At 41.7% G+C, this 16383-nt stretch overlaps 1 protein-coding gene across 4 annotated transcripts in view; it reads right to left on the reverse strand.

Moving 5' to 3' along the window:
* Window positions 1-15460, reverse strand: part of LOC139571460 (F-box only protein 11) — a 43942-nt gene extending 28482 nt beyond the window's left edge. For all 4 annotated transcript variants that reach the window (XR_011674301.1, XR_011674300.1, XM_071394352.1 and 1 more), the window contains exons 1-3: window positions 15098-15460; window positions 987-1117; window positions 172-253 (exon numbers count right to left, since the gene is read on the reverse strand). Coding sequence is in view for 2 of the 4 variants with exons in the window: in XM_071394352.1 (XP_071250453.1) it covers window positions 172-253; window positions 987-1117; window positions 15098-15185 (301 nt within the window). In the remaining 2 variants the exon portion in view is untranslated. The remainder of the gene's footprint in view (window positions 1-171; window positions 254-986; window positions 1118-15097) is intronic.
* Window positions 15461-16383: the final 923 nt, after the last annotated feature.

A 16383-nucleotide genomic window follows, 5' to 3' on the forward strand; every position in this document is an offset into this window, starting at 1 on the left:
CCAATTCTCATAACATGTTAATCACAAAAACATTTGTCCTTGGTTTTACTGTACTGTGTACGTCATTGTTGTCTTTTAAAGACTTTTGGAAAATTATCCTGGGATGGGCTAAGAGAGATTCTAATAAATACAAATTAAACAAAAACGGACTGTTAGAAAGTATTATTTTACCTGTTAAATCTTGAGACTTTCCTGAGACTCTGGCACGCTTTGCCCGATGGCCAAAGTCTTCTGTGGCTGAAGTGGAAGCACCCTGCGTATAGAAAGAAAAATCGATTGTTATAAGCCTTGACAGCTGACACGTTTTGATGGAACAGACCATGGTCATCTGCTTAAATACAACCGTATTAATATTTCAGCATTGTTTTTAATAAATCAAGTTCTTCAATTAATCACCACCGCTAGCGAAATACTTATTAATTATGCAAAGAGGAAAGATGAATTATCAAATTCAGCCCATGGGTAAAAGGGTGCCTCATGCTTCAGAAGACACAATTTTGGGTGGAATGCTGATATTGCTCACTAGTCTAGGTCAGAGTACAGCTTTTTGCAATATGTATTTATAACCAGCAGCACTCAGTCCAAGTTAGGTGAGCTGATTCATTATGGCAGATCCATTTTCAGTAGGCAAACAGATAGATATGTAATGAGTAGAGCTGACATGATACATTATTCTATATGTCAGAGATGCATCATGTTTATTCTACATAACAGATTTATATCTGAACATTCCACAATGCTGTGTCTAGTTGAAGGTGCAGCAGAAGCACGTCATACCCCTTTTACCCAGGACCCTACTGAGGACACAGAATGACCCACCACCTCTCGGTGACTCAGGCATGTAGCCACTTAAATATTATGTGCCGTCTTTCCACATACATAGGATCTGTCCAAAACGGCACCCTATACTGTATAGTGCACTACTGGTCAAAAGTTCTTCACTATATAGGGAGCCATTTGGAACACATCCCATGCTAATGACTCACCTCCATGTTAGTCTTTGCTGGACACGCTGCTGTTCTCTTGGGTAGTAGAGACTTTCTTCGAAGTTGGTACGGACTATTCTGAGCTCCTGGACCGGATTCTTCTGCAACCATATCTGCAGGGACGTCCTCATCTGGAGAGGAAGAGAGGACAGTCAAAACAACCATATCTGCAGGGATGTCCTCATCTGGAGAAGAAGAGAGGACAGTCAAAACAACCATATCTCAGGTTTTGATACTGTGACCAAAACATCGCTTTTGCAACCGTTTGACTTGGCAGTGCAACACACATTTTTAAAAATACAAAGGCAGGGGAATGCCCGTGTGCGTGTAGGGCCTGTCTACCGCTGTGTAGCCGTTAGCGATGCCAATGACAGCCTAACGTCTTCGGGTTGATGGAAATGCAACTAAAAGTTATCTACAAAGTAGCCTCTGCCTACCTGGCAGAATCAGGATTATTTGTATCAATCCAGTGGCCATTTGTTTTGAAGTGCGATACAGACATAGGTGGTAAATTGAATAACAATCACCTACTCCATTCTATACAGAAGTAAATAAAATCATTCAAAATAGGCTGCGACACCAGAAAGCATGCTTTGGCCACAGATGATCATTAGCTTCTTTTAAAAGAAAAAGCTGTACATTTATTTTTTATATCGCATAGCATGCAGTCGGAAGGGCACACAATTTGGGTAGCACGCACGGCAAATACCAAAGATGATTGTTGAGTTGCGACCATCAATGAAAAGTACAGACCCAACCAGGCATTTCGCAATATGACATCATAGTTTGGAAAGCAAATGGCTATTACTGTAAAGAGAAGACAATGAAAAGACTAATCTGTATTTTATAGTTAGCAAAATTCTCAACTTAATTGATTGAACAGCATAAGCCCCCGCTAACTCAACTCTGGACCTCGAAGCCAGTTCCATTGCATTTTTTCATTGCTCCCCTCTAATCAGGCACCAATTTAAACCTTTAAAACCAGGTGTGTGCAAATCCTTTTCAGGTAGAAAAGAAAATCAGCAGGCTCCGGACCTCGTAGGGTAAGTTGAGTACCCTTGATATAGCCCATCCTATTGGCTCATATCCCCGGTGAGTGCGCATATTCACTATCATTGTTGGGTCAGTGGCACTTGAAAGTTCGCTTTTGGACAATCATTTCTTCCTCCAGGTTAGATGGATGTCATATTGTAGGCAATTTGTGCCTCACCTTCTCGTAGGCCTATTATATGGATCAGACAACGTTGTTTTTATTGATCTGTTTGTCAGTGTCAGCAGAGTAGTCTACCCTGTAAAAAAGACCCTGCTACTGTCTCCAGTAAAATAAAGTAATATAATTGCATGAAATGTGTTTATAAAAGGCCAAGAAGCGTATCTGATATAGCCTATAGGAGGAATGGGCAACTCCAGTCTTCGGGGGCCGGAGTGGTGTCACTCCCCCCCCCCCCGTCCCCGTCCCTAGCAAACACAGCTGACTAAACTAATTGCATTCTAAACTGAAGACCACTATTAGTTGGTCATTGGAGTCAGGTGTGTTAGCTGGAGCAAAAATGTGACCCCAATCAGGCCACCGAGGACTAGAGTTGCCCATCCCAGGCCTATAGCCTAGCCCTACTCTACGCCACTATGCACTCAGCCATGCAGTCTTTTTTGCTAACAGTGATTGAGTTATATTATTAGTCTAAATTATGAAGATCCGGAATAGTAAGCCATCTTACATAAGTCTGCAAATGCAATGATGCATGGAATACTTTATCATAAAAGGTGAAACGTGAAATTCAAACCACCTATGGCTACAGAAACACAGCTAGCCAACCAGTCTGGCACCACCTCAATTAAAGAGTAACTACACACCAGTGGAGGACCATCCTCCTCAGTGAATTACATAAAAATAAAATACTTAAACATTTGTTTTAAAGTTATCCTTATTAGATAAAACTATACTAAAGATATTCACATATCAAATAATTTATTAAAAGACACACTGTTTTGCAATGAAGGTCTATAGTAATCTCAGCAGCACTCTGTAAGGTAGCACCATAGTGTAGCCGGAGGACAGCTACCTTCTCTCCTCCTCTGGGTACATTAACTTCAATACAAAACCTAGGAGGCTCATGGTTCTCACCCCCTTCCATAGACATACACAGTAATTATGACAACTTCCAGAGGACGTCCTCCAACCTATCAGAGCTCTTGCAGCACAAACTGACATTGTCCACCTAATCAAAGGAACAGAGAAAGAATCTAGTAAAGAAAGCATAAGCTACAGCTGAGCTACAGTGAGTAGTTGACTCAAGAGAGAAAGACAATAGTTGAACAGTTCTGAACAAATTAATTTCTTCCAAAATTAAGGGAGAGCTATATTTGGTTGTATTATTATAATATTTTTTAAACTTTCACTTTGCTAGCAAATGCAGCTACCTAGTTTAGCCTACTCAAACACCCGGCTCAAACCGAGTGGGATGCTATGTTAGCTAGCTGACTATCCAACACTGGACCTCCTCCAAGTCAGTTGGTTTTATTCATTTATTGCCACCGGGGCCAGCCGGTGTAACTGCTAAACTGCTTGCTGATTATACACTGTACTGCATGATTGTAGCGGGTTTACTAACACGTTAGTCCTAGTAGTTCTAGTTGACTGACGTGACAACGATGTAGGCTGTGTGTAGCGGTTAACGGTCATGATACAATATGAAGGTTTGGCTTGGAAAGGTTTTTTCACCTAGTCACAGACAACTGATGTGTTGTGCACTGAGGTCCACAAGCGAAGGGAAAAGGTGAGGAGGAGAGGGCGTAGATAGATGCGAGAAGGAATTATATACACACACAACGAGCAAAGTGATTTGTGCTGTTTTTATGTGGCTGGTATGAAAGTGAACTTTGCGTGTGCTCAGGGATGTATTCATTCCGCAGATTCTGTTAAAATGTTTCTTAAGCGGAAGCAAACAGAATGGGGATAAACATACCCGAATTTGTCCAATAGAAACTGTTGGACTAACAATTACACCCTAGATCAGCTAGATGCAAGCAAGATTGTGCAAAGCGGTATTGAATGTGAAACAGTCACCTTAATTACAAAAATTTCTCAACCTTGTAAACTTTCATTCATAGGCTAGATTGTAGCAACCTAAAGACGGGTACAGGGAGAATGTGTGTATCAAGTACTAGGCCTAAACCTAGTGATGTTTTATTGCGCTGGGTGAAGGGAATATGAATGACAGTCAACCAACATGCTGTGATAGAAATAAGGCCATCCTCATGAAGCATTTTTATCATCGTCCCTCATCTTAAAACGCCACTGACTGCAACACACACAAAAAAACAGCCATAACAATGACATGATGATAGTAAACCATTCAGTCAATTCAATACAACAAAATGTTTCCTGTGACAATGTGAAGTAGCCTTGTTTATAAAAGAGAACAGGTAAATAAGAGGACATGGCTGGAATAAAATGGAGGCTAGTCCTGAGAACTCTGCATAGGCGATGACTAGTAGAAATGCCAGACTACGGCTGCAATGCAGCAAGCCACATTTCCTTTGCACAGCTCAAAGATCTTTAACAGAGAGGAGTTCTATAAGTCGGCCTGCTTCTCAGATCTCTATGACTGACAGCAGAGTATTTGGCCACATTCCATTCCTCTGCAGTCAATCTAGGAGTCCCTACTGTGGACCCATACATGAAGCAGTGAGTAATTTGACTTCCCTGCGCCTGATGGCACTTGAGTTCCCATTCACAGCATTAAATAGTACCCGCAAAACACCAGTCTCAACGTCAACAGTGAAGAGGCGACTCTGGGATGCTGGCCTTCTAGGCAGAGTTCCTCTGTCCAGTGTGTGTTCTTTTGCCCATCTTAATCTTTTAATTTGCCAGTCTGAGATATGGCTTGTTCTTTGCAACTCTGCCTAGAAGGCCAGCATCCCAGAGTCGCCTCTTCACTGTTGACGTTGAGACTGGTGTTTTGGGGGTACTATTTAATGAAGCTGCCAGTTGAGGACTTTCGAGGCGTCTGTTTCTCAAACTAGACACTCTAATGTACTTCTCTTCTTGCTCAGTTGTGCACCGGGGCCTCCCACTCCTCTTTCTATTCTGGTTAGAGCCAGTTTGCGCTGTTCTGTGAAGGGAGTAGTACAGAGCGTTGTTCGAGATCTTCAGTTTCTTGGCAATTTCTCACATGGAATAGACTGACGAGTTTCAGAAGAAAGGTCTTTGTTTCTGGCCATTTTGAGCCTGTAACCGAACCCAAAAATGCTGATGCGTCAGATACTCAACTGGTCTAAAGAAGGACAGTTTCATTGCTGCTTTAATGAGCACAACAGTTTTCAGCTGTGCTAACATATTTGCAAAAGGCTTTTCTAACGATAAATTAGCCTTTTAAAATGATAAACGTGGATTAGCTATCACAACGTGCAATTGGAACACAGGAATGATGGTTGTTGATAATGGGCCTCTGTACGCCTATGTAGATACTCCATTAAAAATAAAATTCGGCCATTTCCAGCTACAATAGTCATATACAACATTAACAATGTCTACACTGTATTTCTGAAAATGTGATTTTCTTTCAAAAACAAGGACATTTGTAAGTGACCTGAAACTTTTGAACGGTAGTGTACATACAAAAATATGCATGAAACTGACGTTTTACCATCTGGCTTCATTCACAGACCAGTGATCACAATGCTAGCAGCCTACCTGTTTAGGCTACCTAACAAAAGTAACCCATAGAAAATATCACTTGCATGGTTTATTACTTGCGATGGTGACTTTCATGAATCTGTCTGTGTGAAACCATTGACTATCGTGAACCCCTCCTCCCCTTCGAGTTCTCATAGGACATGTCATGCCAACTGAACGTGACCCAGTCTATTGAGTATCAACAGTTGTGCTGAACAGAGCAGGTGATAGAACCCAGGGGACCAGGATAGCATGACCAGAGACACATGGATGGTGGTGTGTGCTGATCATAGAATTACTTGAAGGGGGAAAAAAAGCCTTCTCACTAATTCTAATTCCCCAGTCTCCCCTTTAACATGTGATAGCATTGGCTATCCTCCCCTTTAACTGTAGTCATTTCCCACTAACTAAACCACTGTGGTCTTCAATCTCTTTCTTCAGCATGATAAGGGCCAAAAAAATCCAACAGCATTATTATAATTTGTTTAACCAAAGATTGTGATTTGACTTGCAAAATAGATCAAAACACTTGGGTGAACTGTTGGAATCATGGAAATAGAACAATTTATAGTAAGTGGAAAGACGCATTGTTCTTGTTTGGAACAATCTGTTGACTGCATTTGACCTAACGGAACAGCATGGAAACTTCTCGTGAATATAAAAGTGAGGAAGAACCACTGCTCGAGTGACAGGGGGCGGGGCTTGGTGTGTCTGGGAAACAAACTACACAAATTACACACGGCAGAGAGGCCTTTCAGAATATTGCATGCCACGGACTAAATATACTTAAAAGAGTTACAAAGATCTCCCTAGAGGGTAGCAACAACAAAACCAGCCTCTATCCTATCATGTCTTTGCAAGCAGCAGCTTCATGACCAGGGCATAAAATTAACACCCGACAAATGCGGGTAGGTTTTAGGTATTGGCGGGTAAGAATGTCTACTTCACCAGCCACGTTGGCATGTGGTCAATTTGCAGGGCTCTACAGTGCAAGCATTACATTCGCATTTGTGAATAGTCAAGTATGGGCATATGTGCGAGTTGCGATTTCTAGCAGAAAAACGCTGAAGTAGCTGTTTTCAAAGTATTTCTACTGTTTTGTTTCATAGCTGCTTATAGCACAAATAAATACATATCCTACAATCCACCTTGCGCAGCAACAGCTTTGCGTACTGAGTGAAGCGCTGATAGATTAATTTTTGGAGGCATAAACAGGCATAAACGTTGGTCTAATTTACTCAAGTCAGCAAAGTGTCATTGTTATGGCTGTTTTTTGTGCATGTTTCTTGGCTATTTACATTGTTTTGTTTAATGTTAGTTTGAATGTGCTGCTTCCACTGATGTCGAAGAGAAGCTGTCTACTACTAGTCACATTCTCGCTCACACCTCGTGGCCACATTACCACGGTAACCTCCCGCCCTTAAAGGAGCTGCTGAACATTTTTTCTCATCTGATATTTTGGTTAAAATAACAAATGAAATGAAATTGAGCAATATGCCACATTACTTCTTACTAATACATTTCTTGTTCTGGAAACAATACAAAGCATGGTCATCAGTTTATGTAATTATGGGGGGAATTATTTTGGCTGGTAAACAATCTGAATGGCTGATAGATTTTTCCTCATCTACCTGCCACCGTGGTTGAATATAACAAAAAAGTTAATTTGGGCCCTGTTCATGACTAATGAACTCTGAGAAGAGATCAGATTCCAGGCCTGACGAACAGGAGCAGGCCGATCAGCAATAAAGAGTTAAGAGTTGTTTGGGGGCGTAGGCTAATGGCAACGGGGGGGAAAAATCAAGAACAGCAATGATTCCAGACCAGTCCTTCCCACTACTAAACTTCTAATCCGTGACCTTCACTAGGTCCAAAGACTATTACATCATCAAAACCACATCGTAGTTTCAGATGCAGCAGGTCTGAAAAAGCCACGTCTTATGCCCGGAAGACATGGTACAAACGATTCACCACATGACAATGATAATAACCTGAACGGTCAGTTGTACAAACAAGATATGGCAAATCAGCTGGCTTAGTGAACTAGGCTACCCCTCAGGGCATCAGGGTCAGAACGTCTATGTATGTGTACATTGTGTCACACAGACAGGGAAGGTTTCACAGGGCCTGTCAGTTTGTATCAAGCCTAACCATAGACACACATAGGCTAAATCACATGATAGGCCTATCAAGAGGCATATAGATAGATATATATGGCTCTGGGCCAATATACACTGCTGCCAGTTTATTAGGTACACCTGTTCAAGAAAATGGTGGCCGTGGTTTGCTACATAAAGCAGGCAGACAGGCATTGAGGCATTCAGCTACTGTTCGATTGAACGTAATGGGCAAAACGAGCGATCTAAACGACTTTGAGCATGGTATTATCATCGGTGCCAGGCACGCCGGTTCCAGTAACTCAGAAACGGCCGGCCTCCTGGGCTTTTCACGCATGACAGTGTCTAGGCTTTACCGAGAATGGTGCGACAAACAAACAAACATCCAGTCAGCAGCGTGGTGGGGCAAAACAGCTTGTTGAGGAGAAAGGAGAATGGCAAGGATCGTGCAAGCTAACAGGTGGGCCTCAAACAGGCAAATAACGGCGTGCAGAACGGCATCTCGGAACACAACTCATTAGTCCTCGTCACGGATGAGCCATTACAGCAGGCGACCACCCCGGGCTCCACTCCAATCAGATAAAAACAAGAAGAAGCAGCTCCAGTCGGCAGGCGATCACGCCACTGGACAATTGAGGAGTGGGAAAACGGCGCATGGTCCAACTTAGCGTAAGTAGCATGAGGCCATAGTCCCCTCCTACCTGGTGTCAATGGTGTAATGATGTGGGGCAAGTTTCTGGCACACGTTAGGTTCCTTGATACCATTGGAGCAATGTTTCCATGCCCCAGAGAATTCAGGCTGTTCTGTAGACAAAGGAGGCCCCCGACCCAGTACTAGAGGGGTGTACCTGATAAACTGAGTGTATGTATGTATGCATATATATATATATGATGTTTATATAAATCATTGAGACAGGATTCATTCCCTCAGGAATCAGCAGACTATGACAAAAGTTGGGAGAAATACAACAGATTAAAGTTCAGCCTTCTAGCAATGTTGCACAGAGCCTTCTAGTGTCTATCATAGTCCAAAGCGTATAGGCGTATGCACAGCAGTGTTCTACAGGGTCGCGTTAACGCACAATTCTTTGTTTTCTCAAAGAAAAAAGATAGACCGCTTAAGAAATATCTTGCTGCGTTTTGTACACGCAGATCTAAAAATGCTTATTATTGTAATTTCTAGTCGGCATCAGACTCATTTTGTGCTTCAGTTGCACTTCTCCACTTGGATGAGAATTCACGAACTGGCATTCTAGCAGCAGACAGCGCTCTGACTGATGCGTAGATACTTTTCTCAGTGTAGCATACTTTGGTCCGGTAAAATGCCAGATTAACTTCAATAAAAACATTAGGAAATGTAGCTGGCTACATTCTATGGTTAACATTAGAAATATGATGGCCATGCATAATTTTTGCAAAAAATACCTTGCTTTTTCATTGTAAGCTCATTTACTTCTGTGGCTGCTAGTCAAATAATGTTGCACTTCTGTTGTCATCTGATGAAAATTAAGTTATTTTCTGCCAAATGTGTTGCACTAGTGTATTTTCTGTTGAGGAAAACTATAGTTGCACGCAGGGCCTAAAATTGACACCCGCGGGTAGATTTTGGCATTGGCGGATAAGATGTCTATTTCACCAGCTCTTTGGCGGGTGGTCAGGATGTCACGGAGTGAGCACTTCACTTGTATTCGTTAATAAAAATAGTAAAGTATGATCACATTGAAAACCATTGGAGCATTTATTTTACAAAGTATTTCTGCCATTTTGTTTCATAGCTGGTAAATGAATTGCGCAAAGTCAAAGAACTATGAATCCTATCCCACTTCGAGCTGCAACACTGCCTGGTTAGGGACTGTGCGCAAGTGAAGAGCGGAGTTAAAGATTTGTTTTTAGAAGCGCTCTGCACAGGCATAAAAGTTGGTCTAATTTACTTCAAACTAAAGTGAGACTGTCCTTGTGTTTAACTATTTACATAGTTTTGTTCACGAGCTAGGTTGTTTTTCAACTTTTGAGTTTCAACTGCTAGGAAAGAGAAGACAACGCAGCTATTAGACTCAATCTCACAGGCACATGACTTGAGTTGCATTACCATGGTAACCTATCCATACAGTGAAGCATGATGTAAAAAAATGTAATAAAATGTATGCACTCTACTGTAAGTCGCTCTGGATAAGAGCGTCTGCTAAATGACTAAAATGTAAATGTAAATGATAGTGGCAGCATCATGCTGTGGGGATGTTTTTCAGCGGCAGGGACTGGGAGACTAGTCAGGATCGAGGGAAAGATTAACGGAGCAAAGTAGAGATCCTTGATCAAACCCTGCTCCAGAGCGCTCAGGACCTCCTACTGGGACAAAGGTTCACCTTCCAACAGGACAACGACCCTAAGCACACAGCCAAGACAACGCAGGAGTGGCTTGGGGACAAGTCTCTGAATGTCCTCGAGTGGCCAACCAGACCCTAAACTTGAACCCCATCGAACATCTCTGGAGAAACCTGACAATAGCTGTGCAGCGACGCTCCCCATCCAAACTGACAGAGCTTGAGAGGATCTGCAGAGAAAAATGGGAGAAACTCCCCAAATACAGGTGTTCCAAGCTTGTAGTCATACCCAAGAAGACTCAAGGCTGTAATCGCTGCCAAAGGTGCTTCAACAAAGTACTGAGTAAAGGGTCTGAATACTGATGAAAATGCACTGTATATGGATGACATAAAGCCAGACACATTTAACAGCTAGGCTATTGATTTATAGACCTAATCAAGTTGGGGTTTGCTCGATCCTCAATTTTCTTATACAACTAGGCTAAGCCCTATTCGCACAGGACTAGTAATACTAGAGAATGTTGGTTATGTAATTATTACCCCATAATGTCCGTTATTCCAGAGGATGACTCGGACGTGATTCGGATTTTTCCAAACTGCCCCCTGTAATTCCTTATTTTTTTAAATAAATTGAGCCCAGGCGATAACTGGGCTACATTGATAATTAGAGCTTGGTTCCCAAGTTTCTAAACCATACCAAACCATCTTTGGTATAGTGTCACCATAATATTTGAACTGAGGAAGTATGATCATAAATATTAGGATATTTTAGACATCCGCAGAAGACGTCCTAAATGCCCCCCAGCCTTCAGATGTGAACTAAACAGTGCACTTGCACTTACAATTAGTTTTAAGGCTGTGGATGCGAAAGTGAACTTTCCACTTCCAAATGTTTAGGCAGTTGTATGCTGCTTTGTGATCCATTTACAGCAAAGGTTACATTAAATATGCGCAATATTTTTTGCTGATGCATTTGCCAAAATTCAATTAATACACACAAAACATATGAACAAAAGCATTCACTGTGAAAGTTGATACATGTAGGCCTTCATATATAGGCTATGTGTCCAATCAGTTAGTTTTCTTGCTCAAACCACGAGCAACACCTGTCAAACTCAGACATTTATCTCAAAATACAGGGATATAGATTCGCATGGGACTAGTATTATCAGAGGACCTTGGAGTTTGCCAAAAAACTGTTGATTATTCTGGCTGGATTTGTAACTCTTCTGCAAAGTACATATGATTGACATGGCAGATTCAGACGGGACAAAAATTACAGTTGTGGTGTCTTGTGCCAGTAAAACTAATCCTGTCAGAATAGGGCTTAAGGCAAGGACTTTTTCCTCATCTCTGCTGCTGCTGCCTCCGCCGCAATGTTCTCAATCCCAATATGCTGGTTCATTTTGCTATTATGCACATAGCAAGATTGGAAAAGGTGCCAATTCTACACCGCACTGAAGATTACGTCTCAGAACCGTGGACAGCAACCATATCGAACGCGGTGGAAAGCCCATGTTATAAAATTATATTATATTTATTAGCATTGCACCATCATTATTAAATAATATAACCACATAAAATGTCAGTATCACATGTATTAGAGTGATGGACTGTGCCATCCCTGTGGCCTCTGCAATGGATTAGTCCACTGAGTAAGGCGCGAATCAGATGGGTGTCTTGTGCACCACGAAAAAATTGCGACTGCTCAACTAAAGAAATCTCGGTCGACTAACAGCCTATCGACTAAACAATCGACCAGTCGACTAAATGGGGTCAGCACTACAAAGGACACGTAGTGTGTCGGGTTGTGCTCCACCTTAGTTTTAGCATCAACAATGTATCATTACTGGGGAACAAACCAAGACTAGAGATGGGATCCTGGGGGTGGTGGGGAGTAGACAGAATAAAGACCTTGATAAGAAGAAGCTGGGTTCACTTACTAAAGACAGCCAGGGTTAAGCTGCATTGTTCCTGTCATGGTTCCTGTGCCCCACTAGTTAATCATCCAACAGATCAATGGAAATTGGCAACAGAGGCGCATTTATGATTTTGCCAACATCAGCTAAATTACATTTCAGGTTTTTAGGGTACAAAAGTAAAGGAAGATCTAATATAATAGAATACCAGATACATGGATTGGAAACAGTTTAAGAGGTGGTAGTAACAAAAACAAAACAGTGTTTCAGGCCGATGAAGAATGCAAATGTCTATATGTAGGCCTGTAATCTGTAAATGAAGCCTAGGGCTAATCTCTATTCTAGTGTATGCCCTTCCATATCTGAAGTAGACCGAGCCCAGGTCACAAATGCCAGTCGCAAACATTCTTATTCAACTTCATATGTTTCCCTAAAACTGCATTTAGACAGCAGCCAAATTCAGATCTTTATTTCACTCATTGTTTTTTCAGTTTTGAAAAAGATCTGATGTGAAAAAGGCGAGTTTAACAAGGCTTCTGTTTGCGGTGAACATTTTGCCAGAGTAACAATTTCAGTTGAACGATTTGAATACACATTCCAAAATATTAGTGAAAAGACAAACTACTGTTTGTAAGGATTACTGACTTTTTTAAGCAAAAATATTCAAACTGAAAATGACTTGGCGATTCCTACTAAATACAGTTGAAAGTCTCCATGGCCACTTGACTATTTTTAGCGGCAGTTTAGACCCAAAGCAGACACTTCCATTCGCCACATACTACCTTCTCAGACTGTTCGCAAACGTTTTCAGACTGTTCGCAAACGTTTTCAAACTGTCGCGGCTAACACAAAACAAATGGAATATGTTCGCTAATGTTAGGCAAAGTTCACTAACTATTTCCCTTGTTGAACGGATCTCTGATGTGATTGGTCAAAAGATCAATTAGTGGGAAAAATATTAGAATTGTCTGCCTGTCTAAACGCAGCATAACTAATTAGGATAAAATATTTTCTAACAATTGGAGGTATATTTTTACCAATTAGAGCAGCTATTTAGCTAATAATTGCAATAACATATCTGTAGACTCTGGTTACTACATGCTGTGGCCACTGCTATTGAGGCTACTAGCGCTGTCTCTGCTCCACACTCCAGCACAATAAATGGCGGTAATGCATCAACGTAGGATGCCAACAGGCCCCCCCCCCCAAAAAAAAAAAAAAAAACAGGAGAAGGCTGCTAGGTAGTGTCCTTTGTCCACGCCGACATGTACTGCTTTCCGGCAGTTCTGTTAACAGTACGGTAAGTAGCTAACTAGCAAGGACACTGGTACACTGTGTCCTTCGCCTCCCGAGCTCATAACTTTATGGCGCGCAAAAGTAGCTAGCTAGTTTAGCCAACCCAACTACCCTTACCGTAACATTCAATTAACTGGGAAAGCAGTGCTCCGCAGGCGTTGGCGGAGGACAATGTGTGCCGGTGTCCTAGCTAGCAGTCGTTAATGGCAGTGTCCGCAACATGTAGTGGGTGTGGCATGTAGTAAGGGTCTGCAGATGGACTAATTCAGAATTGGGCTGCCTGTGTAAACGCAGCCAATATAGCCTCGCTAGCAAAAGTTACATGCACCTCTTCAATTCAAAGGGGCCTCAGATCACCATTTGAACAGCTGCCTTGACTATGTTGAAGCTGCCTCAGCTAACGTTATTTGTATGGCTTGGTCTATCCTGTACTACTAGTGCTGGCTATCTGTCACTTATTCAACAAGTTAGTTAGTCACGTTAATTTATAGTCATTACAATAACGTAGCTGGCAAATTGACTGTAGTAAACCTAGTTTTATCAAGCCAACTGAATCACCTAAAGTTAGCACTCACAAAAAGCTCTGCTGACGTGACGGTTGGTCCCTTCAGGTGAAATTCCCCTGCATTTAGAAATTAGTCATCTTTGTCTAAACATCAGCTGGCAAAGTACCGGTAGTGAGCCTATTTTTGGAGATTATCGCACATATAACATTTCAAAGGTAAACAATGTATCTTTCGAAAGAATGCCTGGTTACCACATTGCTAACCCACTGTGCGCTTCGGGACAACGCTGATGGGTGTCTGCCCGTCAGATGTCAATCCCAACACAGCCAGACCTGGGTGATTTACCGTAGTGAGACGCCGCACATAGACAAAATGGATAAGCTAGCTAGCAAATTTAGATGCGTCAAGCTAATTTAGCTAACTGCCTAATTTAGTTTGCGAGAGTAACGTTAACCACAACTAAACGTGATTTATTCAGCTACTATGTAGTTAATTGAACTATCCATGCTGAATATAATAACCAATATTATTCTCTACAATTTGATGTGACTAGATAGCCAACTACCTAACTGCTTTAGCTAACGTTAATATTAGTTAGCCAACACAACCACAACTCGTCTCAAGACCAAACGCAACTTTGGTTAAGTTAACAGGGAAGGCGTAATTAAAAGAAACAAATGTGCCGCCAATGTGCTAATTTAACAATCATTGTATGTAAATGTGCACTTTTATAATTTCCTAAGAGCTATTCAAACAAAGGCGTAGTTCCTGGCTAGTTGTCTACTGATAACGTCATCATGGGTTGCCAATTTTCTTGTTTCGTTAGCGTACTAGCCAGCTGGCTAACTTTTACATGCCAATAAACACTAGCGAGACTACCAAAAAATAGAAAAAACAACCTCATGACAAACTCGTGGGCTAACCATTATTAGACGTGTATTATTATAGTCGTTGGTGCGTTTAAGCAATCTAGCTAGTTAGCTGGCATTCTTCTACGACCTGTAGTATAGTCAAGATCAGCAAGGATTCGCTAAGGTCTAGGAACAAACCAAGCCAAACAAAGCGCGGCCTAAGAGATTGTCGACAGAACAAGAAGCCTCGGCGTTTCCTACCGTCTCCACCAAACGGGAAAGACGTTTTCAACCCTAATTTTGTAAAAGCCACATAGCTATATTCAAACGTTTAATTTGAGTCAACAAATAACCGAAACAACGTATTTCTGAAATGGTTTAAAATGCGCCCAGTTAGCTTAGCGGTGACGTTACATGCATTACCTCTTTCCTGGTTGTTCCTTTCCGGCTGTACCGGGCGCGGCCTCGACACTCGCCTGGGTCTTCTGCTGGTTGCTCTGACGGAGTTCATTTGCGGTGTTTAGAATAAAATAAATCAAACCCTTCTCTATAGTTGGAACGACGTCTAAGCACGCAATCTAAAGTGTTTTTTTCTTAAACATTGCGCAATAAGTCACCCTTTCCTGCGGCTCGAGAAAAATATATATTTTTGCGTTGCCCCTGCAACCCTTGCTCAGCTCCGTATCACTGTTGCAGGAGGAGCCATTAGCACACAGCGACCGTCCGACAACAAGAACATCACATGGGAAGACTATCCACCAATAGCACATCGAAGTAGGCCGTTTTTTCCTGCCACTGCAAATAGGAATGTGTGTCTGTAATGTCTGAAATTGACCGACTGAGAATGAAACAAAAAAGGTTATTATGGACTCACTACCTTCTGAACTATTGCTATTATTAGCCTACTGTAGCCTAATCATCACGATTACCTGTGTGTTAGTACTGGTCTGGAACCAAACCCTGCACACCCCGTGGGTCTCCTGTACAGAACAGTCTATTGAAACGTAAAACCTGTGTCCTGTGCGGGGGGCTAGTAGCCCACAATAGGACTGAAGAACAAAGGCCTATATGGTTAATGAAGCCCAAGCCATGGGCTATAGGATTATATATGATTAATGAATACCAAGCCATGGTCAATATGGTTAATAAATCCCAAGCCATGGTCTATAGGCCTATATTTGGTTAATGAAGCCCAAGCCATGGGCTATAGGCCTATATATATATTTATTTTTTTACCTTTATTTAACCAGGTAGGCCAGTTGAGAACAAGTTCTCATTTACAACTGCGACCTGACCAAGATAAAGCAAAGCATTGCGACAAAAAACAACAACACAGTTACATAAATGGGATAAACAAAAGTACAGTCAACAATAGAAAAAAATCAATATAGAGTGTGTGCAAATGGAGTAAGGAGGTAAGGCAATATATAGGCTATAGTAGTGAAGTAATTACAATTTAGCAAATTAACACTGAAGTGATAGACGTGCAGATGATGATGTGCAAGTAGAAATACTGGTGTGCAAAAAAAAGTAAATAAAAACAATATGGGGATGAGGTAGGTAGTTGGATGGGCTATTTACAGATAGGCTGTATACAGCTGCAGCGATTGGTGAGCTGCTCAGATAGCTGATGCTTAAAGTTAATGAGGGAGATATAAGTCTCCAACTTCAGCGATTTTTGCAATTCGTTCCAGTCATTGGCAGCAGAG

Source organism: Salvelinus alpinus, chromosome 3 (assembly GCF_045679555.1).
Source record: "Salvelinus alpinus chromosome 3, SLU_Salpinus.1, whole genome shotgun sequence".
In the NCBI taxonomy this organism is placed as follows: Eukaryota; Metazoa; Chordata; class Actinopteri; order Salmoniformes; family Salmonidae; genus Salvelinus; species Salvelinus alpinus.